At 42.7% G+C, this 26,982-nt stretch overlaps 1 protein-coding gene across 1 annotated transcript in view; it reads left to right on the top strand.

Moving 5' to 3' along the window:
* Window positions 1-19,430: 19,430 nt before the first annotated feature.
* The window catches only part of Emb (embigin), a 69,945-nt gene continuing 62,393 nt past the window's right edge, over window positions 19,431-26,982 (top strand). Inside the window, exon 1 of the mRNA XM_087189224.1 lies at window positions 19,431-19,574. Coding sequence (XP_087045350.1) covers window positions 19,431-19,574 — 144 coding nt within the window. The remainder of the gene's footprint in view (window positions 19,575-26,982) is intronic.

The raw sequence follows: 26,982 nt of genomic DNA, 5'->3' as shown, positions 1-26,982 counted from the left end.
ACTGGTGATCAAACTTGATCACCAGTTCCTTTCCCAGCTAGCAGCCAAGGATGCAACCTTGACTTTGGTTAACAGACGCACCCCGAGACTGCTTTAGAGATGAGCAAAGCAGGATTCTTGTTTTGTTTGTGTAGGTGACATGAGAAAGTACAAATGTGACTACCTAATTACAGGTAGCATCTAGGATGAAGGCAGTAGTAGCAACAGGGGTGTTGAGTCTCTGATATTTCATGTTTGATGAAGGAGGTACTAGTAGTATCCATTTCAAATCAGCTTATTGCATGGTTTTTGGTGTTCCTGGAAGTTTATCTTTAAGTCTATTTCTTCAGCAATCTCAAGTAGTAGTATATAATCACCCTTAAGAGATTGTAGTTCTGGCTAAACTAGCCAGACTAGACTTTGTTGTTGGCAACAAGATTTACATATATATTTAACATATAGTGTGCAGACCATATAAGAAAAGAAAAACACGGGCAGGGAATTTAGCTCAGTTGTGTCACTGCCTGCCTTGCAAGCGCAAGGTCTGAGTTCAATCCCTGGTACCAAAAAAAAAAGAAGAAAAGAAAAGAAAAACAAATTAAACTCTAAGTTAATGCCATTTTTCCTCTATCAGATTGATAAAAATGTAAAATTTGATCTGCAGGCATTGGCAAGAAGAAACAGACCCTGTCACTGATGGTAAGAATGTGAGCTCAATTTTGAAGTAAGATAGTAAGTGGCAATATCTTTCAAAATTCAAAACAAAGTCTTTGTAAATAGGGAAGGGTGGAGGGGGTGAAGAGAGGACAGGGAATGGGGAAAAAATAAGAACCAAGATACATCAGGTAAAGGTATGTTCCCAATGATAAATGTAAATGTATTATATACCTAAAATGTACCAGTAACAGAATTTAAGGAAAAAAAATTCAAAACACAAATATCTCTTTTTCAGGAAAATATAACTTTTATAGAAATGTTCCTATTCCATAGAATATTCCTATAAAATATTCCATTTCTACCTATGTTTTCATATGAACCTAATAAATGTACCACGATTTACTTTGTGAATTTTTTTGTAAATAGAAGGCATCAAAGCTGATATAAATGTAGTTAGTTGGGAACTGGCAAATATGTAGTTGAACAGCTATGGAATGTAGTGAAATTTAGCAGTTTAAAGGGAAAAAGCTCAGTATGGGAATTTTTTTTTTCTTTTTTGGTACTGGGGGATCAAACTCAGGACCTTGTGCTTGCCAGGCAGGCGCAGCGCCACTGAGTTACATCCCCAGCCTGTTGGTACGGGAATTTGTAGAGCTAGTGTTGAAATAGAAAAGCTAAGTGTGGGAGAGTGAGTAAGAAAACTACGCCTGTGGGAAAGATATGGGCAAATAGGAGTGTTGCATAGATTGGAACATTTCTGGAGGAAGGCAGCAATTGATGAGGTTCATCTCTGTGGAGAGAGGCTGGGGGTGGGGGTTAGGAGATGGTGGCTTTTTTCAAGAATATAGGTGTGTAGGGCCAGGGATCTAGCTCAGTGGCCTGCCTCACAAGTGGAAGGACCCGAGTTCAATCCCCAGTACCAAAAAAAAAAAAAAAGAAAAAGAAAAAGAAAGAATATAGGTGTGTAGCTATTGAATTTCTTCGCTCACCTGTGCAACAAATGCCTATGTTGTCATACAGTGTGCTGGACACTATGGCACAAATACTGTTTCAACCTTCAGGGAGCTAAATTGTAAGAGATAATACTGATGACCATAGTGTCATGTATTAAAAGATAAATGTGTTAGCTGACCTCAGGGGAACTTCAAGCATTTCTGGGTAAGTAGGGCTTGAGTGGAGGAAGATGTTGCAAGGTAGTTCAACATTTATTTAAAGCCCATGCCATGAAAGATTGTAGATATTGGATATTATCCTCACAGCAAAAGTGAGTCATTAAATCTAGGACATAGAAGAAGATTTCTGTGTGGAGAAATGGGAATTCTGAGGCACAGAGCAAAGCTTTATATTTAAAATAAGGCAAGCCACAGAAAGCCCTGGGACAGATAGAAATGTATTCAGCTGTCATTAACCAAAAATCTAAACAGTGCTATACTAATAGTTATAATAGGTCTTAATTTATAAATACCACTACCAGAGGAGTTTTCCTTTTGTTTCCATATCCATTTCTGATCTTCGACCTTATTCAAGTATAGGACCATTTTCTTGTAGTGTAACCAGAATCACAGCTGATAGGCAACACTGTGTTAGTTTTCTATTGCTGTCTAATAAAGTATCACAAATTTAGTGGCTTAAAACAACACAAATTTGTGGTCTGACACATTCCCTAAATTAGGAGTAAAGGCACAATTTCTGGGTTTTCTGCTCATGGTCTCAGAAGGCTACACTCAAGATGTTTCCTGGGGCTGCATTCTCATCTGAGGCTTGAGGGTCTCTTCCAAGTTCACCGTTCAGCACAGTTGATCCTCGTGGTTTCAGGTCTACAGTGTCACCTCTTTCCATAGACCATTCCCACTGTGGTTGTTTACTTCTACACAAGCAGGAGCACATCTCTCTTTCTGTAGGAATCTCCCCCTCCAATTGGCTAGAGTCTTGTCAAATGTGACCTAATCAAAGCAGTGACTACTTCATCATGTTCACAGATCTGCCCCGACTCAAGCAGAGGGAATTATAGAAGATATGTGTACCAGGGGGCAGGTATCTTGGAAGCCATCACAGAAACTTGCCTGGACTTGTATTTGCATTTTTTGTTTATTTTTATACTAATGATCACTGGTAAAGCCTTATCTTTATTTTAGCACTTTTTATACCACTTAGTATCAGATACATGTTTTTCTCTAATAATTAAAAAATAAAATATCATATTCAGTAAGAGGTAACCCATACACATACATTCCCACTATCATTTCCATATCTTCCCAGGACTCTGTTACACCTTTTTTTGGGGGGGTACGTAACCAGGAATCAAACTCAGGACCTCGAACTTGCCAGGCAGGCACTATACTGCTGAGCTAAATCCCTAGCCCTGTTACACATTTTTTTTTTTTGGTACTGGGGATCAAACTCGGGACCTTGTGCTTGCAAGGCATGCAGTGCTATTACACATTTTTTTATTCAATGACAGCTTATATACTGAAAGGGAAATAAAAAAGATTTTATAGGATTCTCTTGGAAACAATATGAATTTTAGCAAAAAAGAAAAAAATGTTCTGCCTACACTAATTTTCTAATAAATAAAAAACAGTACCTCAAGAATGTTATTTATTGTAGTATTATTATTATTATTATTATTATTATTATTTTGGTACTGGGGATTGAACTCGGGTCCTTGAGCTTGCTAGGCAGGCAGTGAAACCACTGAGCTAAATCCCCAGCCCTTTATTGTATTATTGGCAGGTATTGTATTCTAATTGGGAAAGAAGATATAATTACCTCACAGATTGAATAACAAGAAATACTTAAATTGAAATTTAAGCCAGCAATGAAGGTCAAGTCATAAGATTATAAATTATTAGTTGTCTTGGGCCGGGGATTTAGCTCAGTGGTTTCGTCCCTGCTACGCAGGCGCAAGGACCCAAGTTCGATCCCCAGTACCAAAAACCAAAAAATTATTAGTTGTCAAATTAATCTTATAGACAGCACAAGTTCAGAGGAGAAGGTTTGGATTATTTATTGTGGTAGCACAAGTTACTCCAAAACCTAATGACTTAAAACAACAATAACTTATACATCATGATTTCCTAGGCCAGGAGTTCAGGCAGGGCTTAGGTGGGCAGTTCTTCTGTTCCAAAGAACAATGGGGTCACTGAGTGGCACTCGGTTGGGGCAGGCCTTTTCTAGGGCTCCATGATGGGTCCCTCGCAAATCTACCACCTCACTGCTCCTTGGCTTCTGCCTCTTTGCACATCTTATTATCCAGACTTTTAAGAAATAAACCAAAATGGAAGTCACAGTTTGGGTATACCCCAGAACAACCACCCATCACCCCATAACTGATCCTTGAGCTCTCCTGATTTCCCCAAAATGCAGGCTCTAACCATAAACAAAATTTAAGCTTTTCTTTCTTGTCAGTATGATAAAATTGAAACAATCAGCTTATTCCTAAAAGGCATTAAGGTAGGAAATTAGGGTATGGCAAGGTGGCTGGGCAACTGGGGATGATCTGTCAATCATGGAGACCTATCCATTACACCTGGGGTGCATGCATGTGCAGAGCAGCTAGGGAGTCCTGCATGAGATGGCCTGGATCAGACAACAGAAGAAGATGTAAAAAGATGGCGGCCATTGGTCTTGTGGTTTTCTCACTCTTGCAGTGGCTCATCCTGTGTTCAAGACTTATTTTCTCTCTTCTGCAGGGCATTTCTTTGGAGCACTTCTTTTCTTCCTTTTTTATTTTTTTGGTACTGGGGATCGAACTCAGGACCTTACGCTTGTGAGGCAGGCAGAGGAAATACTGAGCTAAATCCCCAGCCTTTTCTTCCTTTTTTACCATCAATAAATGTTAAGCTTATACATTCTTCAGTTGTCCAGTCCAGTTCATTGACTAGGGCAATAACACGGAAAGGACCACTGGGCACCACAACATTCAGTAACAGAATCACATAGCCAATCATAATAGAGATCAATACAGTTCCTCATGGATGTTTTCTAAGGCACCTTGGGACTCCCATGATCTGAGCTTCTCACCACTTTTGAAGTCTCGAGTTTACAGACTGCTCTTCCACGTGCACAACACACTCTTATATATTTCTTTGGTACTTCATCCCATATTACTTTTGACAGTTTCTAGTGTCAGAGTGATATCAGAGGGCAATTAATCCTACAACTGCCTAGAAAGGGGAATGGCAAGGACTAAAGAAAGAGAGACAATAGAGACTTGTGTAATTTCAAAGTACTTGGTGGGGGCAGGAAGTCAGTGCCTCAGAGGGATCAAAGACAAAGACTGCCAAGCTAGCCATTATTTATTGGTACACACAGTAATTGGAGGGAGAATAGGGTGACTTAGGGGGTGGCAGTAATCTTATGTTGAAGATCTTAGGTCGCTGAGGATTTTATGCTGATGAGGGCAGTAAGGAGAGCATTCTCACAATAGTAGGTGGGATGAGATAGCAGGCTAATAAAGAGGTAGTCCTTCTCCCAAGTGAAATCTTTCTTTTTTTTTTTTTATTACTACTCAGTTCTCTGATCTCAAAAAAGAAGGATGTCTTCAGCTGATGTACTCTGGCCTGGAGCATCACAGTATCACAGGACCATTGAGGCCTCAACTTGTGACTGGAGGCAAAACGGGAGTTATGTTTCCCCATGCCATAGCCAGCTCTCCAGCAAGGTGACATTGGGCCTTAGCCATAGTCATACATTAATTATGAAATGATTTTCCCTCCCAAATTATGTAGAATGGCCCTTGACAGAGTGAGAAGTGAAGAAGACTGCTGATGAGCCCTGAGGTTGGGGAGTGTAAAGAGGTACTGATAACCTTAGAGTCCACTGCGCTCTTGCTGACTGTGGAGTTCAAGGGTCAGCCTCTCCAAGATCCAAGCTCTGGTGCTTCCATTTTGTCTCTTCAACTTTGTTGTCCACACCTATACTTTGTTGAAACTTCTTGACAAGTTACCCTTTTGTCTGTAACATGAGAAAACCTATTATTCCCTGGGTTTCTGGACAGCAGTAGAATCACCAGACAACTAACTGACAGGTGCAGTCATTTTAAGGATTTTACTCCTCCTCCTCCTCCTCCTCCTCCTACTACTACTACTACCACTATTGCAGTGCTGGAGATTGAACCGAGGGTTTTTGGACTGAGCTATATCCCCAGTGCTTTTTTTTTTTTGGTACTGGGGATCAAGCTCAGGACTTTATGCTTGCGGGGCAGGCACAATGCCACTGAGCTAAATCCCTGGCCCCATTCCCAGCCCTTTTAAAAAATTTTTATATTGAGTAAGGGTGTGGTAGATTAACTAATGGTCAACTTGGAATGCCAAACTGAATTGAGTCAGTGTGATTCTGCGAGTGGAAGACCTACCTTAGAATTGTTGTCAATGGCATAAAAGGAGAACTAGAGGGTTAGATTGTATGCTGTTGATTTTCCTGGAGAAGCTTGAGGGGGGGCTAGTTTTCCTGATAAGAATGACTGATCTCCTGATCTCACCATGGAGAAGCCCAGGTCCTGGCTGCTGTTCTGGTCAGGGGAGCTCTGGTCTTTGCCTTGGGCTTTGCTTCCTAACTCCAGTGCAGATCCTTCAGCAAGGACGCCCAGATCCTTCAACCCCCCAGCCCAGACTTTCTAGCTTCCACCACTGCCCTTTGGGCCTTCTCAGGACAGACTCTTGATATGGACTTGCATGAGACATTGCCTTGGGCTCTAGCCCTTTAGCTGGACTTGTGAGGGACATTGCTATGGCACCCAGGCCCTTAGCTGGATTCTTCTGGTCTCTGTTACGTGGATGTCATAAAGAATCCACTTGTCAAAAGCAGGCTCTTTGTTGTGAGAAAAAGAAAAGTTTATTCTAGTTAACAAGGATGAAAATCAGGAGATTCTTTCTAGCAGCTATCTGGGGAAGGGCCAGTTTATCACATCTGTGTGTGGATGGGCTGACAACGGGAGAGAGATAGTGGCCAGTAGCTGGGAGAGATTTCATCCATGGGTGGATTGGCTATTACCAGAGGAGAGAGATATTAGCAATGAGCTGGGAAAGGAATTAGGCTTATATAGGTTTTGAAGGGACAAAGGAATCTGGGGTGAGATATTTATGACTTGGATGCCCAGGGACGGTCTGTTCAGATGTGTACACAGTTACTGGACTTCTTGGAGCCAGAGGGTTTATATGCCACATTTTGAGTCCATTTACCCTATTTACTAGGAAGCTACTGTTGTTTGCTGAGAGCAGCCTGTTTGCTTTTTCCTGTTGGTTCAGGGCAGGCCTGACAATGGACAGATCTGGTGCATTTCTCTGGATTTGACTTTTTGGGTGAATATTATAAAATAATCCTATAAAATATGGGTCTTGTATTAAATCTATCCCCTTACAAACCTTGACTGCAACAGAGGGTATTGCTAAGTTGCTTATCCTGGGCTCAAACTTGTGATCTTACTGACTCAGCCTCTGGAAATTGAAGGCAAAGGTAGGTTCTATCTGATCTATGACTTTTTCCCTACCTCTCCCTAAAACTCTTGCTTCTTACATGTATTTCCAGTATGGATCAGGGTTTTTTATGGCTGCCAAAAGGATCAAACCAAATTTACATGAGAATTTAAAATTTTTCTAAGAGCCTACATTGGTCAGCTTTTTGTTACCATAACAAAGTACCTGAGAAAGTCTACTTATAAGGAAAAATAATTTTACTTACCTCACAGTTTTGGAGGTTCACAGACCAAAATCAGAAAGGGGTAGGGTGCATTGGAAAAGGGGAAGGAGCAGGATATATCATGTATAGGTGCAAATTCCCTACAATAAGTGTTAACATTGTGTATACATAAAATGTACCAATAAATATTTTGCTTCCAAAATTTAAAAAAAGCAAAGCAAAACCAAGAAGACTCCATTTTCTTGGCACCTAGTAAAGGCAGCAGATCCTTGAAATCCTGAAGCTGTTTTTCTTTTTATTTCCAATAAAATTCTCCTAACCTCCTCTTTGATTCACAGCTTTATTCTTTGACATTTGGGGAACTGAGCCTGGTACACATGGTATCACTATTATCACTGGCCCCTTTCCAGAGAATTTTATATTTCTATTATGTGATTCTACCTGTGTGAATCTCCTGGGTAGAGACCCCTTACCTCAGTAGGAGGCTAAATAAAACTCCTCAGGAGAAATGACCTTGGAAGTCCCAGATTTAGGGCCAGGGATTTAGCTCAGTAGTTCTGCTGCCTCCTTCGAGAAAGTACAAGGTCCGAGTTTGATTCTTGGTACCAAAAAAAAAAAAAAAAAAAAAGTCCCAGATTCATCAGACCCTGAAACACTGTGGGTTCTCCAAGCTCAAACTGATTGTCCCAAGGAAACGCTGTTAAATTTCTTTCTTTCTTTTAAAATTAATTAATTAATTTATTATTGATAGGTCTCCCACTACCTCAGCAGCTATTATGGATAGTAGCTGCCCTCTTCCTATCATGCCTTGCCCCCTTCCCTGTGTGATGTCATGCCAAGATGGTTGCTCCCACCAAGGAATAAACCCTTCTCCCCAGCATGCCCTTGGTCCCACCTAGAGAGTAACATAATACTCACTCACCTCCTACCACCTAGTGATGTCACCGGCTCCTCCACTCCCTAATCACTACCTCACTCAACCCTGCCTCAGCTCCTACAAATCCCACCCCAGTCTCTATAAAAGACTCTCCCTGTCCCAGCCATATTGCTTTTGTCTCTCCTTTGTTCAGAGACAGCCCAGCAGATCTATTCCCCAATAAAGGCCTGTTGTGGCCTGGTCTGGTCTTGGTCTTCGGCCTTTTACCTGACATTTCTGGTGCCATGACTCAGATGGTAGATGGTCCATTAATGGACGATCCCCCGCAGGATGAGGTTGATTGACCTTTTGGCCATCTCCATTGGATGGACCATATCTGCCATTGCCAGGACCCTCCAGGGCTTTCTACCTTTGCCATTGCTGACACTACACATACACACTGGTCACCAATGTCTGGGTGAATAGGGAGTTCAGCCTCCCTCTTGTTGGGTTCTCTGTCTCGTTCTCTCTCCCTCCAGGGACTTCTCAGAAATCCAAGTGCTTGGTCAGAGAATCCTCCACAGCCTCTGGGCCCAGGGCTGTGCCCCTGGGAGATGTCCCATCGGCCCAGCTCCTCTCGTTCTCTCTCTCTGGGAGACTCACTTGGAGATTGTCAAAAGGGACAAGGATGCTTCTCCCCTTTGTCCCTCTCCCAGGGAGCTGCCTCCTCCTCACCCATTCTAACTTGGGAGCCCAACAATCCAAACCCCCTCCCTCAATGCCTCTGGGCTGCCTCCTGGCACAACTCAAACTCCTCAGATTGTTGGGACCAGGCTTTAAGCCAAAAAGACTTGTTTTCTATTGTAATCAGGATTGGCCTCAGTATAAATTAGATAGTGGCTTTCCATGGCCCAAAAATGACACTTTTGATTTTAACTTACTGTGTGATTTACACAACTTCTGTAATGGAATGGAAATGGAATGGAAAAGCGCAATGGAAAATGGTCACAAATCCCTTATGTACAAACCGTTTCTACCTACACTCTCGACCCTCCTTCTGTCAAACCTGTTCTCCTCAAGTACTCCTACCCCGAGCTTCACTGCCCACCCTTCCCAATTCCACTCCTTCTGATTCCAAAACATTCGATCCAGCTGATCACTCACCACTCACACTTCCCCCACCTTATAACCCTCTAAACCTTCCTGCCTCTTCTGGTGCTTCTTCTCCCCCACCATCTTGTGACTGTCCTCCTCTGCCATCTTGTACCTCTCCTTTGTCTCCTTCCACCTCACCACATGGCCCTTCTCCGCCATCTTCTGACCCTCCTTTACCTCCTCCTCCCCCATCCCCACCATCTCCCTGCACCCATTCTCACTACCCACCCTTCCAACATCGGCCCCACCCACACAGATGCCTCTCTGAGAGGTTGCCAGGACTGAGGGCATTGTTAGAGTACATGTGCCATTCTCTTTCTTTGATCTTTCTCAAATTAAAAAATGCTTAGGCTCCTTCTCTAATCCTGATGTCTATATCAAAAAATTTTCCACAATGGGACTCTCAGCTAGGCTAGGCAGACAGAGGCCACAGAGACTATATGACTCTCTGCCTCATGAAAGGTTTATAGTGAGTCAGAGACAAAATATTAAAAAAGCTATAAGTAAAAGATATATTTTTGATATAAAAGGATTTTATATGTCTGGTTAAAAGGACAAGACCAAAAGGCCCAGGTATGTCAAGAAGGTGTGCAAAAGTGATTTGTGAAGGAAATATATATGTTTGCTTGTTGGTTTTAAGTTTGTTATAAAGGTTTGCAGGAATAGAGTTTTCATTCCTTCTGATTCTAATTCTGCAAGAGATCTGTTAATTGACATGAAAAGTTCTAAATATTCTTATTTATAATTATAAACCTAAAATTATAAAGATATTTTAATTCCATTGAGCTAAATATATTTGAGTGCACTCTAGTTTTATAAATTGTCTTGTATCTTTGTTTTTTGTCCAATCATACAGCTGTTTTGTTTATAGATAAAGGTTATTAAGTTCAACGCATGCTCCCCTTGGTGAACAAAGGAGCAGCCGCATGGAAATATTTTCCAGTCTTTGTTCACTAGGGGGACCTCAACAGTTTTCATCTTACAACAGACTGACCCGATAGTTTTCATAGCCTTATGAAAGACTTACAGAAATAAATATTACTTAAATATATTATTATACTATGTTTACATCAGTTGTCATCAAAGGAATAAATTCTAAATATGTTATTATGGTATGCTTACACTGGTCATTTTCAAAGGACTAAATATCCTGTAAAAACAACAATAACAAGGTTTTTTTTTTTCTGGTGCACTAAATGTACTAAATGTATTTATACTTTCTGACTGTACAGGTTTTCTAATATTTGTTTATGATAATAACCTCTTTCTGATTCAGGTATTTGCCTTTTCATACACTCCAGCTATTTATGACAACAGATACATATATGGGCTGAGATATTTTCTTTAGATGGTATCCTATCAAAAGATAATAATTTTGGTTATTTATTTTTAAAAATATTATAATTTAGGTAAAAACTTTTGGTGTTTTTTTTAAAAAATAAGTGTTTAACAATGGCTTTTTATATAAAGATGGACATTTAAATGTGTTACAAAGGTAAAGTCATCATAATTGTCATGTTAAAATATTATTTGTGGCTCTTTTTCTGTTAATATTCTACAGGAATTCAACTACTAAAAAACAACCATGACTGATAACAGTAACAGTTCTCTATATTTTAAATTCCAAAAATGCTTGTTATTCAGGTAAAATTATAATAGTTAAGTTCATTACTCTTGTTACAATGCTAAGGCTGTTGACCTTCTCTTCTGGGTGTTCAACAACTGAAGTTTGGAGACCAAAACTAAAAGGTAATTGGGCTATGAGGACAGCCAATATTTTGGCCCTGGCCCCTCAAGGTCAACAAAGTTCCAGGACATGAGGGAACCTTCTCTACAGGGTCCTACATCTTTGGTAAGTCACTCAACCTCCTAAACTGGGAGATTGCTGGACACCAGAGGACAATGTACTGTGTGCCAAAGGAGGGTCACCAAGAAAAAATCTCCAATGCTTTCACTGAAAACAACTTGGTCAAGCAAGGCCATGACCCATCCTGACAGCTGACACTGACAGAAAAGCAGAGAGGCACTATACATGGTTCCAAAGTAATGGCCTGGGGAGACTTAACTGATCTTAATAGATAACAAGAGGTTCATATTGATTGACACAGGCCTCGCTTTGACTTGGTCTTAAACACCCAGCAGAAAAAATAACCAAAAGAGATGTAAAACAATGACATAATAATAAAGCTAGACTTCAGAAAAATTAAGACATAGCCCACCCATTAAAATCTTTTGGTTCACTCATGACACAGCCATTTCAAAAAGACAAAACTTTGGGTACTAAATAGATGGAAAAATCTTTAATTAGCTACAAGTGAATATAGATTCTTTTCAGAAAAGTTAAAATAAGTTCTTTACAGGTGGTGTCCAATCCTAGAAACCACTGGTCTCCAGATCTCTCCTTTTACATAAGTGTTTTTCTGATTCTGTGATAACTAATTAACTATCATATAGTGATCAAAAACAAAACCCCCCCAAAAAACCATAAAGTAAGAGTATTGGGAAAAAATCACCTGCTTATCAGCCACAGTCAGGATAAGTTCTATACCAAGCAGCTACAAGATTTATTCCTTTTAAAAAAATGTACATCCTTGTTCTCTGTTTATGCTGCCTCTTCTCTCATTGTGCTCATATTTCCTGGATACCTACCCGTGTCTAAAAAGATCAAGCCTTTTATGTTACACTTGATTGCCTTAAATTGGTCAGTGTCCTTGTTGAGGTTATCAGTTCTCTTTATTTTTAAATATATCTAGGAGGCCTCCAAAAACTGAGAGATACAGGAATAAAACTGTCCTTTACACAACTATTCCATGGCTTTGCTGGAGCTATCAACCTAAAATGTGTGTTTTCACGGCCTTGAATTTAAAGGACAAGTCAGGTTCATAGTAACACTACACTCATTGGTATGTTGGCCTTCAAAAGACATTTGCTCAGTTACATACACCTTTCATATTCCAAAAAAAAAAAAAAAAAGGATTATAAAGATTATATAAATTGTGTTTATCACTTTTCCACTTATTCTCTAAGAGCAAGGACATGACACATGGGCCCTTAGATCAGGAGCTATGATCTCTTACTTCTATAACAGATGAGCCCCTAAACATCCAGCTGTCTCTGTAAAACCTATGTAAATAATGAATAAAAAAATTACATGTCAAATGAAAAAAATTAAAACTTAATGGGCCAGATAGATATGCCCCCCAAGGTACTAATCAATGGTGGGGTACATTTGGTTCCTGGAGCTCATGGCTCCCCTGGCTATTACGACTCTTGGAACCCCTCAGTATTATCTGTTTAATTCTCTGTTTTGGACCATGCCTGTTTCGCTGTTTTCAAAATTCCTTGCAGGAACGATTGAGGGCATTCACCTATCAGTCACAGAGTTCATCTTGGCAGGGTACCAGCCAGTACGGCAAAAGAAAGAGGTCCCCACTCACCATGGGCCTCATCAGATCCAGGTCTAGCCCTAATCTTCACCCCTTGTCAGCAGGATGCAGCTCCAGAAGAAGAGACCTTCCCCCAACTATCATAAAACAAAAGCCTGGAATGATAGGTCTCCCACTACCTCAGCAGCTATTATGGATAGTAGCTGCCCTTTTCCTATTGTGCCTTGCCCCCTCCGCTGTGTGACATCATGCCAAGATGGTTGCTCCCACCAAAGAACAAACCCTTCTTCCCAGCATGCCCCTGGTCCCCCCTAGAGAGTAACCTAATACTCGCTCACTTCCTACTACCTAGTGACATCACCGACTCCCCCATTCCCTAGTCACTACCTCACTCAACCCCCCCTCAGCCCCTACAAGTCCCACCCCAGTCTCTATAAAAGACTCTCCCTGTCCCAGCCATATTGCTTTTGTCTCTCCTTTGTTCAGAGACAGCCTGGCAGATCTATTCCCCTAATAAAGGCTTATTGTGGCTTGGTCTGGTCTTGGTTTTGGGCCTTTTTACCTGACAATTATCTTTTTTGAGACAGGGTCTCATTATGTGGCTCAGGTTGGTCTTGGTAGCTCACTAGCTAGTCCAGCCTGGTCATGAACTCTTACCTCACAGAATTACAGCTGTGCACCACCAGGCCCAGTAAACTTAAATTTCATACACAAACAGATATATAACTTTGTGAAATTCCTGACACTCTATAGGCTTCTTGTTTTCCAGATGTGGCAAAGATCAAAAGCACTGACCCCACTAGAATTTTTTTTTTTGGTACTGGGGCTTGAACTCAGGACCTCACACTTGCCAGGCAGGCACTGTGCTGCTGAGCTAAATCCCTGGCCCCCCACTAGAATTCTGATTGATTCTCTCCCTGTCTTGGGGATGCTGATGGAACCCAGGTCCTCATACATGCTCAATAAGCACTCTACCACTGAGCAACACCCCCCAGCACCCCGATAGACCTTTTTCAATTGCTTCCTAAATTACTCAAGCACTTTCTGACACCTGGAGCCTTACTTACTCTGACGAAAGGGTGCCTAATAAATCAGGGACTATTCCATGCACTAACCCTTGTACCTCTTGAACCTTACCTGTGAATAAACTCCACAGACAATGATAGAGCTATACAGAACCTGACAAGGATAAAGAAATTTGTAATACTGAGGTAGGATAGAAGAAATAAAGTTAGGTAGAAAGGAGATGGAAATATTTTACAAATTGTACTTTAAAGAAAAACTGCAGCTTCAGAACACAAACCTTTTTTATTTACTTTTTGCCCCTTCTTCCAAAACAGCAAACCTGGGAAACTCCCTTTCAGCTGCAAAGGATCTGGATGCCCATTCCTTTTACTTGCAAATGATCCTCCTCCACCCATGGAGGGACCACCCTTTTGGTATTTCTCATAAGAATCACTCACTAAGGGTGGGCCATGCTCTCCCACCCTCCAAGACTAAGACTAGATTGTCAAATTTTACAGATTTTCACCTCCCCAAACACAGAAAAGATCCCCAACTGTATGATGCCTCATTTCCCTTATTTTGGTACCGAGGATCAAACTCCGGTCCTTGTGTTTGTGCAGCAGGCAGCGAAATCACTGAGCTAAATTCCCGGCCTGGTGCCTCATTTCTGTGAGCACCCACACTCCGCTCTTGAGTGCATCCAATATCTACTTCTAATAAATCTTCCTCATGCCTCTTTTACTGACATGTCCTGAAAATTTTTCCATGAGGGGAGTCAGCAAACCTGCAACCTTATGTTAAAGTGGTTAAATTGCTTACTTCAGCCTTGGGGATCCTCAGCCCCAGCCCATGACAATACCAAGATTTGTAGTGGTATCAATTATAAACATTTTACTATTAATGGTACCAACTGAATTCAAGTAGTTCCTAGTAGTACACTTATATGGCTTTAAATTTTTTAAATTTTCTTAATATTCCTGTAGACTGTTAGGGTAAACTGAGGTATGAATGAGACCACCAGAACAGGTAAAAATGAAGCAACAAGAGAGGTTTTATTTCCAACCTGGGTGAGATGAGTCAAGGGCAACAAAGCCTTTTAGTCTGGGGGCTTGAGCAAGGGAAACTTTTTAGGGGAGTTTGGGTAGGGGAGGGGTAGTGCCAAGAGGAGTGGGAAATTTTTGTCTCAGAGTGGAGCAAGTCTTTTGTTCTGGGGTGGAGGGAGTCTGGTGGTCTCCAGGGGTATCTGGACCTGCAGGTGTTTGTCTCAAATCCAGGCCTTGGCTTCCTGCTATCTTTTGCACTTGAAGGATGTGTAACTGTGTTGCCTGGGAAGTTTTTTTCTCTTCTGCCTGGGCTGGGGTCTGACATAGACAAAGACTGTCAATATTTGTGAAAAAAAAAATTTGTTAGTTTCCATTTAAAAAACCAATAATGTACTTGGACAATACTGCCTCATGAATTAAGTGAGGGTTGTGAGCAACTTTCACTTTTACACCTGCTTTTGAACACCGTAATTTCCTTGGAATTCTACTGTGATTCAATATATAGAAGATTCACTTTTTTCTATTTCTTCATCTAACAAGGACTCAATGTATTTGTTACAATGACTGGCTTATTGGGGCCTATATGATACAAGAGATGAAATATGAAAATATTATATCTTCCAATCTTGTTATCTGATATGCTGAGTTCATGGTTTCTAGAATCGAAGAATGAATTCTAGGAACAATGGATGTTAAGAGTAGGAAAATATTTATTGAGAGGATAGCTCCTGAGTGGGACCTGAGTGGTTAGCTGGGGACCCCACTTTACAGTGACATTTTACAGGGATGTAGGTACAACATGGGGTACAGCTATGATTAACCAATAAGGCTACAAGTATAGTCACTTAGGTTACAGTGATCCAATGGGGAAACAAGTCACATAATAAATGTGTATGGAAAGAACAAAGACTTTCCTAGGAAACGATGGATCCAGGGGCCTTGGACACCCACAGGGTGATTAATGTCTATCCAGATTTCATTAGCTTGGTGTTTGTCTTTTGAGGAATTATGCAGGCCTGGTCATTTTGTGTTGGTTTTGAGGCAGGTCTCCACCAGAGGTGTCTCTGGTTGCAGTTGGGATGTGTTTCGCCTTTGTCCTACTCTCTCGAAGGCCTAGCCCTATCTGACTGCTGTAATATTTCTATCTAATATAGCTGTCTATAATAGTAACACGTATTGAAATAAACTTTAATTCTCACAAGAGGTGGTACATTATCTAGGTCCTGGCTTATCCACAAAATAAGTCTTTCTGCTTTCAGAAGAGACAAATACTATCTAGTGTAGGTAGTACAATGGGGGGCTGGGAGACCAGCCCCTCCCACTCACTTGAGTTTGGGCAGGCCCCATCCTTCTGTTGTTCTGAGAGCAGCAGAAAACAAAATAACAAAGACCCAGGAAGTCCTTGAAGCCCCAGGCCAGCCTGACCTTCAATAACCATTTCCCCACTGGAAACTTATTAATCGTTCATAAATATGGACTGGATCTCATGTTTATGATTTAATCAGATTGAATTCTGTGACACACATGCTCACAGAAAGCACCTGAGATTACTCAGCACCCTGTCAGTCGCTCCTGTTGATCTAAAGACTCAATGAGAGGCATACAAACTGGGGTGGATTTCCTTTAAAAATCTGAAAGCCTGGTATAGCTAGCTGTGTGCTGTGAGTGCTTTATATTTCCCTGTGTTCTGGACATCACTGTTCTGTTTGTGCCACCCTTTTAGTTTTTGCTGGCACTGATCTTCTTGTGATCTTCAATAAATGTAACTGCTTTTCTTTTACCATCGGATGTATGCTTGCACTTGATTTCTCCTCACACACAAGAGCCTGGAGTCATCTGTCAGATCCACCATGCGGGAACACTATCCAAACTTATCTTAGACTTATGACTAAAATTCAAGTTAGAGCATTTCTTGAACTTATGGAATATTGCAGGTACTTGATCCTCCGTTTTTCTTTATGGCCTCCACTGCCTAAGAACAAACTAAAAATAGCCCTTAGTAACTTCCTGTTTGGTAAACAAACTATCAGAAGTTCCTTCTGAACTTAAATCTGTATGGCAAAATCCTCCTCTGTGAGAACCTCCCAGCTTTTATTTATTTATCTTTTGATACAGTGTCTCCCTGTGTAATTTAGAATGTCTTTGAACTCACTATGTAGCCTAGGCTGGCCTCAGATGCTGGGCTGGGATTGTAGGCATATTCCACCACACCCTTTCCCCATTCTAAGCTCTTCACCTTGTCTGTCAAAGAAACAAGCTGGAAGTCTTTATTTAAAAGCAAATACATAGCTTTACATCTTAGAGTTTGGAACAATCAGATCCAGATGGCCCACCTGATAGAGAAGCCACAATCAATTGATCTATTTAGCTGGTTAACTCTTGCTTTGGGGTATTTTTCTCTCTTGGTATTATCATCCTGTTGGTCATTGATAGGTCTCCCACTACCTCAGCAGCTATTATGGATAGTAGCTGCCCTCTTCCTACCATGCCTTGCCCCCTCCCCTGTGTGACATCATGCCAAGATGGTTGCTCCCACCAAAGAACAAACCCTTCTTCCCAGCATGCCCCTGGTTCCACCTAGAGAGTAACCTAATACTAGCTCACCTCCTACCACCTAGTGACATCACCGGCTCCTCCACTCCCTAATCACTATTTCACTCAACCCTGCCTCAGCTCCTACAAGTCCCACCCCAGTCTCTATAAAAGACTCTCCCTGTCCCAGCCATATTGCTTTTGTCTCTCCTTTGTTCAGAGACAGCCTGGCAGATCTATTCCCCAATAAAGGCTTATTGTGGCCTGGTCTGGTCTTGGTCTTCAGCCCTTTTACCTGACATTTCTGGTGCTGTGACTTGGATGGTAGATGGTCCATTAATGGATGATCCCCCATGGGATGGGGTTGATTGACCTTTTGGCCATCACCATTGGATGGACCATATCTGCCATTGCCAGGACCCTCCAGGGCTTTCTACCTTTGCCATTGCTGACTCTACACATCCACACCGGTCACCAATGTCTGGGTGAATAGGGAGTTCAGCCTCCCTCTTGTTGGGTTCTCTGTCTCATTCTCTCTCCCTCTGGGGACTTCTCAGAAATCCAAGTGCTTGGTCAGAGAATCCTCCACGGCCTCTGGACCCAGGACTGTGCCCCTGGGAGATGTCCCACTGGCCCAGCTCCTCTCGTTCTCTCCCTCTGGGAGACTCACTTGGAGATTGTCAAAGGGGACAAGGATGCTTCTCCCCTTTGTCCCTCTCCCAGGGAGCTGCCTCCTCCTCACCCATTCTAACTTGGGAGCCCAACAATCCAAACCCCCTCCCTCAATGCCTCTGGGCTGCCTCCTGGCACAACTCAAACTCCTCAGATTGTTGGGACCAGGCTTTAAGCCAAAAAGACTTGTTTTCTATTGTAATCAGGATTGGCCTCAGTATAAATTAGAAAATGGGTTTCAATGGCCTAAAAATGGCACTTTTGATTTCAATATACTGCACAATTTACACAACTTCTGTCACAGCAATGGCAAATGCTCAGAAATCCCCTACATACAAGCCTTTTTCTACCTACGCTCTCGACCCTCCCTCTGTCAAACCTGTTCTCCTCAAGTACTCCTAGCCCGAACTTTGCAGTCCACCCTTCCCAATTCTACTCTTTCTGATTCCAAAACATTCGATCCAGCTGATCACTCACCACTCACACTTCCCCCACCTTATAACCCCCCAAACTCTTCTTCTGCCTTGTCCTGTGCTTCTTTTCCCCCACCATCTTGTACTTCTCCTTTGTCTCCTTCTACCTCACCCCATGGGCCTTATCTGCCATCTTGTGACCCTCCTCCTCCACCATCTTGTGACCCTCCTTTACCTCTTCCTACCCCATCCCCACCACCCCACATCTCCCTGCCCCACACTCGTTCTCACTATCCCACCCTTCCACCATCCGCCCTGGCCACACAGATGCCCCTCTGAGAGGTAGCTGGGACTGAGGGCATTGTTAGAGTATGTGTTCCCTTCTCTTTCTCTGACCTTTCTCAAATTGAAAATTGCCTAGGCTCCTTTTTCTCTGATCCCAATTTTTATATCAAAGAATTTCGCTACCTTACTCAGTCTTATGATATGACCTGGTGGGATATTTATAGAATTCTTTCAACTACTCTCTCCCGAGAGGAATGCCAGAGGGTCTGGAGGGCAGCCCAGGCAGCAGCGGATAATCTTCATGCCACAGATCCAACTAAACTAGTGGGCACCCAGGCAGTGCCAGATACTCAACCTGATTGGACTTACCAGGATGGAGACCTAGGCAGAGATCTCTGAGACTATATGATTGTTTGTCTCAGAGAAGGCTTAAAGAGAATTTCACAAAAGACAGTTAATTTTGATAAAATTAGGGAAATAACTCAGGGACCCCCAAGAAAATCCAACACAGTTTCTTTCTAGGTTGGCTGATGCTCTTCAAAAAATACCAAAATTGATCCCACCTCTCAGGCAGGCAAGATTGTTATTAACACCCATTTTATTTCACAGTCTGCCCCTGAAATCAGGAGAAAACTAAAAAGGGTCGAGGAGGGCCCCCAGGCCACATAAACTGAGCTCTTCAATGTTGCTTTTAAGGTGTTCAATCACTGTGAAGAACAAGCAAAGCAACAAAAGGTGGCCAATTACCAGATGCTGGCAGCAGCCCTACGGGGTAAACCACCATCCTACAAAAGGATGTTTACTCATGATGGGCCTCCTGGGGCCTGCTTTAAGTGTAATCAGACTGGACACTGGGTTAAAGAATGTCCCAATCCTAAGCCACCGCCTGGCCCTTGTCCTGACTGCAAACAGATGGGTCACTGGAAGGTTGGCTGTCCCTTTTGCCAAAGAGGTAAGAGGCCATCCCCTCCTCAAACCCAGTCAGCAGGTGTGGAGACATCTCTATCAGAGCTCGTCAGCCTGGTGATGGAGGATTGATGGTGCCCAGGGTCATCCACAGCCCCCATGGCCATCACTCTCAATGAGCCTAGGGTAACTGTCAGCGTCTCAGGTAGGCCTATTTCATTTTTACTTGATACAGGGGCTACCTATTCAGCCTGACCACAGTACTCAGGCCCTACACGTCCCTCCACAGTAACTATCATGGGAGTTCAGGGAATACCCTCAAGCCCACTAAGTACACCACCCCTAGCTTGTTCTCTGCTGGGCAGTACATTTTCAAATAGCTTCTTGGTTATTCCTAGCTGCCCTACCCCCATCTTAGGGAGAGATATTTTAACTAAATTCAGGGCGTCACTCACTCTTCACTCAGCCAATTCAGACCCTACTGGTATTCTGCTGCTCCTGGCTGCCCCCCTGACAGACTCAACTCCCAATCTAACTTCACCCTCTCCTAGGGAGCTTTATATTAACCCCTCAGTCTGGGACACTTCCACCCCTTCTGCGGCTAAATATCACCCTCCCATTCAGACCTCTCTCAAAGATATCACTCAATTTCCAAATGTTCCCCAATACCCTTTAGTCTTAAAACATTTAAAAGGATTAAAGTCTGTAATTACCAGTCTACTTGACAAGGGACTTCTCAGACCAACTCACTCCCCCTACAACACTCCTATTCTTCCAGTTTTAAAAACAAATGGTTCCTACCAATTAGTACAAGACTTAAGAGCCATCAATTCTGCTTTACCTCCTTTACACCCTGTTGTTCCCAACCCCTACACGTTATTGTCCCACATCCCCTCCTCTTCACATTATTTCATGGTTCTAGACCTCAAAGATGCCTTTTTCACCATCTCCCTACACCCCAACTCAGAAAATCTTTTTGCTTTCACATGGACTGACCCTGATATGGGGCACTCTCAATAACTTATTTGGACAGTTCTTCCACAGAGTTTCTGGGATAGTCCACACCTCTTTAGAGAGGCCTTGGCTACTGACCTCTTAAAATTAAACCTGTCTCCCTCTAAGCTACTCCAATATGTAGATGACTTACTTTTGTACAGCCCCACCTTCACACTCTCCCAGCAACACATGGCCTCATTTCTTAATTTCTTACATAAAAAGGGGTACCAAGTCTTCAGGGACAAGGCCCAGCTCTCCCAACTCACAGTACAATACCTTGGGGTTAAGATCTCATATCAGCAATGAGAGATCACCTTGGACTGTAAACAACTTATTCGGGACCTTCCCATCCCCTCCTCCAAGGCTGAGATCCTGTCTTTCCTGGGGCTCACAGGCTTTCTCCACTTATGGATAGCAAACTTCAGTCTATTTGCTAAACCTCTGTATGATGCTCCCAAGGGAGACCCAAATGAACCTATAAAAAACACTTCTATCAAGGGACCATTTCTCAAGCTTCAGGCCGCTATCCTCTCTGTCCCAGCACTGGCTCTCCCAGATCTTCAAAAGCCATTCACTCTGTATGTCACTGAACAAATAGGATTGGCTTTGGGAATTCTAGGACAAAGCATAGGATCACACTTTGTTCCAGTCACCTACCTGTCTAAACAGCTTGATTACACAGTTCAAGGCTGGCCTACATGTTTACATGCTCTGGTGGCCGCTTCTCTCTTAGCCCAAGAAAGTTCCAAACTTACCTTTGGCCAACCAACAACAGTAAAGTTCCCCCATCACTTACAGGACTTACTCACTCATTATAGCCTCTCACACCTGCCCCCCTCTAGGCTACAGCTCTTCCATACCACTTTTATAGAAAACTCATCTTTCTCTCTTCAGTTCTGCCCCTCCCTTAACCCAGCCACTCTTCTTCCTGAGGCTGTTCAGATCCTCTACCACTCTGCACAGAAACAATGGAAAACCTTCTTCCCTTCCTCCCTAATGTCTCCTCAGAGGCTATCTCAGATCCAGAACTCACATGGTTTTATTGATGGCAGCTCAATTTCCACCCATGTGCCTGGCCAGAAGGGGGCAGGATATGCAATAGATTCTTTCACACAGACCATTGAGGCTAACGCACTCCCACACAACACTACCTCTCAACAAGCAGAATTAATTGCACTCACCCAAGCTCTTACCTTAGCTCACAACAGGCGAGGCAATATTTATACTGACTCCAAATATGCATACCACATCCTACACTCTCATAATTCCACTTGGAGAGAAAGAGGCTTTATGACCACAAAAGGGACACCCATTATTAATGGACGTCTAATACATGCCCTTCTCCAAGTGGCCACCTCCCAACACAATTGGGTGTCATTCATTTTAAAGGACATCAATCCTCTTCCTCTCCTATAGCTCAGGGAAACAATAGAGCAGATCAAACTGCCTGCAACATGGCACAACAATGTGTTCCCCAAAGCCAAAATCAGTTGTTAATCCTTCCACCCTTAAAGCCTAACTATTCTCAGGAAAAGGCCAAATACATGGAAAAGGGTGCTACACTAAGAAATGATTGGCTTCTATATCGGGGATGCCATGTCATACCTGATGATCAAATAACTCCTCTCCTCACTGACATACATAACTCACTCCATATAGGAACCCAACCCCTCCTGCAACTTCTCAGGCCTTTTCTATACCACCCATCCTTAGCAACACACACACACAGACAATAACATAGGCCTGTCCCATTTGCTCAACCACCAGTCCCCAAGGTGGCTTTCAAACACACACAAAAACTCACCAGTCCAGGGGACAACTACCAGGGGAAGATTGGCAAATCAATTTCACACATATGCCACCTGTAAAAAAGGTTAAATACCTCTTAACCTTGGTAGATACTTTCATGGGGTGGATAGAGGCCTTTCCCTGCAGGTCAGAAGGAGCAGCTGCTGTAGTTCATGTGCTCCTAACAGAAATCATTCCTCAATTTGGCCTTCCACATTCCATTCAATCAGACAATGGACCTGCCTTCATCTCTCAGATCACCCGACAGGTAACAGAGACACTCAACATACACTGGAAACTACACATCCCCTATCAATCTCAATCATCAGGCAAGGTACAATGAGCCAATGGGTTAATTAAAACTCAACTAACTAAACTCTCAATAGAGCTCAAGCAAAATTGGATTACCCTCCTCCCTTTAGCTCTCATGCGGCTTTGCTCGACACTCCAAAAACCATTAAATTTAACTCCCTTTGAGTTGATGTATGGATGACCTCTCTTGTTTTCTAACTTACCAGACCCATCACTAGCACTTGCTGATTATATCCCAACACTTAATTATGCCCGTCATCTCCTTCAAACCCTGACTAACCAAACGCTCCCCTTTCCAGACTCATCAGGCATTCTACATCCTCCTCCTCTTCTCCAGGTGACCAGGTATATCTCAAGACCCTGTCCCTAAGACCCCTCCAGCCATGTTGAGAGGGACCTTTCACTGTTTCATTAATAACTCCTACTGCGGTAAAACTCCAGGAAAGAGTCCCCTGGTTCCATCTTTCCAGGATAAAAAAGACTCCTCCAGATTACCAAATGAAACAGCCTGAACAACAATCTAACACTGCCAGATACTCCTCTATTCTCACAGGACCTGCTAAACTCAGATTATTCCATACGCTCTCACAGATTCCAGAGGAAAGTTAACGTCTCTCTCTTTCTCTCTCTCTCTCTCCCTCTCTCTCTCTCACTGACATCTCTAACCTTATCAGCTCAAAATCCAATTGACCTTCCTAGGTAATATGGATGTGCATCCTCTTACAGCGCAGTTTTGGGTCTTCCTTGAGTGTGCTCTGGAAAACATCACTTGGTGCTGCCCACAGGATGACATCCCTGAGACAATCCTCCAGTGGGTAACAGACTTCTGGTTACAAGGAGCACTAGTGATTTTTCATGTTTTGAGATAGAGCTCTTTTCTTTTTTTCTCATTTGCTGTTTGTACACACACCTTCATCTGCCTCAAGACATTCCCCTTTGTTAGGGGACCCATGGGATATTGTGATTCCATACACATAGGGTCACCTACAGATATCCTCAGCCTTCTCTTATTAATTCTTTTGGGCCTTCTCTTTGGGATTGGGCTCACTGCCACTGCCCCCCAAAATTACAAAACTGTAGATGTGTCTTCTGGTGGCAATATACTACCTCATCATTAGCCTCATTAGTATTATTGGATGTCTGCAGTAATTTATCAAGGGTGACTGACAGCTGTTATTAGGGCTCCCTCACAAGAGTTTTTCTCATGGTAACCTATTACCTAATTATCACCCTTCTTGGTATTCTTATTTGTCTTTACAAATACACAAAAATGTTTCTTCACTCTTCTCTTCTTCCCTTTGACAAGACTCTTCACCATTCCATCATACACTACAGGGTCCATATCACAATTCTCCCAAGTGCCCTCATTTTCATCTTCCTCTTTCCTCTACATGCAGTTTCCATGGCTCCACCCTTACCTGTCAACCCTACACACATACACAATGACCTCCAATTGACTCACTCCTCACTTCCACACTATCTGGATAACATGCTCCAGCTAACCCACTCCTTATTAAATCAATTCAACCCGAATCTAGCCAGTAACTGTTGGCTCTGTATGTCCCTATCCACTGCTTCTTATATAGCCATCCCGGTACCTACAAAAGTCTGGGCTAAAACCAATCTTACTTACCATCCTCAATATAAGATGGGAGGCCCGCTACAGTTATGTAATAAACAGTCCCTCACCAACTTTCACATCACTGATATGACAAAAAAAACACAAACAGGTCATGCAGCCCAACTCCTTCAATCTTACATGGCTAACCTGTCTCTATATGAGAGTAAGGAAAAGCCTATACTTGGACCTATAGCTGATAACATCATCTTGAACTTTCAAGCCTCATTTTGCTTTCAGCATAACTTGTCCATGGACTCCATGTTGGGACATCTTCCCTCTCAGAAGTGTAATTACATGTTACAATTACAGGCCTCGTCAGGTCATGCTAACTACAAGGTCACCCAAGATACCCCCTTTATTCAGCCTGTCTGCTTTACTGGGGCTCCAAAAATTATGACAATAATTTTTAATAAAATAAAAATTCTGGGTTTTGCAATGGTCACCATATGCCTTGCATGACTATACATCCTTGGACCCCTTGCAAAATAGCCCCCTCAGTCTCAGAATGCTTCCTTATTCCAACATTTAACCATTCTCCAGAATGGCTTCTGGTCGATACCGGGAGATTCTTCCTCCAATGGGAAAATAGGACCAGCAATGCCCAACAAATCTCATGCCAAAGACCTTTTCAACCCTTAACAGGTTCTGCATTGGCAGGAACACTAGGAATATGGGAAATGGAGAATAACAAACTCACACATCTTTTCGACATACACAACCAATTCTGTTTACCCAGTCAAGGCATCTTCTTCCTTTGTGGAACTTCAGCCCACTTGTGCCTGCCAACTAACTGGACAGGGACTTGCACTCTAGTTTACCTCAGCCCTAACATTGATATAGCCCCAAACAATCAAACTTTATCAGTGCCAACAGAAACACGGGTCAGACATATACGAGCTGTCCAATTAATACCCTTACTCGTAGGACTAGGCATCACTGCCACTTTAGGGACAGGAGTAGGGGGTCTAGCTACTTCACTAACTCAATTCCAAACTCTCTCTAAAGAGCTAAGTGACAGCCTAAAAGAAATAGCTAGATCAATCACAACTTTACAAAAACAAATAGATTCCTTAGTGGCTGTCACTCTCCAAAATAGGAGGGATCTAGATCTCCTTACAGCAGAGAAGGGTGGTATACTATATATTGGGTATACCCAATTGTACGAGATGGAGCAAAAAAGCTCACTGAAAGGGCCTCGGACATGGATCAACACATAAACAATTGGGTAAATGAAAATCTCTTTTCCCTAAATAGTTGGCTGCCCTGGCTCCTTCCTCTGATAGGACCATTGGTCACCATCTGCCTTATCTTACTCTTTGGACCCTGTCTGGTTCGCTGTTTTCAAAATTTCTTGCAGGACCAAATGAGGGCATTCACCAACCAGACAGTCACGGAGTTCATCTTGGCAGGGTACCAAACAGTACAGCAAAAGGAGGAGGTCCCCACTCGCCATGGACCTCATCAGATCCAGGTCTAGCCTCAATCTTTGCCCCTTGTCAGCAGGAAGCAGCTCCAGAAGAGACCTTTGCCCAAGTATCATAAAACAAAAGCCTGGAATGATAGGTCTCCCACCACCTCAGCAGCTATTATGGATAGTAGCTGCACTCTTCCTATTGTGCCTTGCCCCCTTCCCTGTGTGACATCATGCCAAGATGGTTGCTCCCACCAAAGAACAAACCTTTCTTACCAGCATGCCCCTGGTCCCACCTAGAGAGTAACCTAATACTCGCTCACCTCCTATCACCTAGTGACATCACCGGCTCCTCCACTCCCTCATCACTACCTCACTCAACCCCCCTCAGCCCCTACAAGCCCCACCCCAGTCTCTATAAAAGACACTCCCTGTCCTAGCCATATTGTTTTTGTCTCTCCTTTGTTCAGAGACAGCCTGGCAGATCTATTCCCCTAATAAAGGCTTGTTGTGGCCTGGTCTGGTCTTGGTCTTTGGCCCTTTTACCTGATAGTCATACTGATAACGTCCCTTTGCACTATGTTCTCATAAGTGTTTTAAGTGCTTGTCAGCTGGTCCCTGGCTCAGGAAATGAACTCTGTGGGGACTGAACAACAAAATGATATGAATTTGACTGTTTGAAATTCTGGTTTGTGATCTGCAGATGATCAGAAAAAGAGAAACGTGCTAATGAGAGCAATGTTTAAAAAGACCTAGTCACACTCTTGGCTGAAGTGAAAAAATGATCCAAAGTGTGCTGGGGGTGGTGGTGTTAAAATGTAATCAAAATGGAAACCACTCTCAGGGTGTACTCTAGGGTAGACCAGCCCTAACCTCCTAAAAGAAACAAGCTATCCTGGTTTTCCTGAAATGCGAGCTTGTAAATAAAACAAAAGCTTTCCTTTCTTGTTAGTAAGACAAAGCCGAACACAAATAGCCATAGACAAATATGCAGCTCTACTTCTAATGGGACTTCAAAAGTTAGATTTTTTTTTTCTTTTAGAGATAAGCAACTGCTCCAAACTGCTTCCTGTTGAGCAAATAAGGAACACTCCCTCTTCTCCTCAGACCAAAATAAGTGATAGAATTCGCAGACTCCTATAATGAAGGCCTTGAGCCCAATTTCCTTTACGCAAGCAAGAGGACAGAGGAGCAGAAGATAGTCACAAGTGAGAAAGCTTCTGTGGAGATCTGCATTGTCACTCTGTGTGCCTTTGCCTGCCTCTATTTCTTACTAGAAAGGAGCCTCACCCACCAGTACAGCAGAAATGCTGCTCTGAGGCAAAT

The sequence above is a fragment of the Heterocephalus glaber genome, unplaced genomic scaffold (genome assembly GCF_053883595.1).
Source record: "Heterocephalus glaber isolate CG9 unplaced genomic scaffold, H.glaber_assembly_v1.0 deba00001538, whole genome shotgun sequence".
Taxonomy (NCBI): Eukaryota; Metazoa; Chordata; class Mammalia; order Rodentia; family Bathyergidae; genus Heterocephalus; species Heterocephalus glaber.
This window is presented reverse-complemented; position numbering and strand designations above follow the sequence as displayed.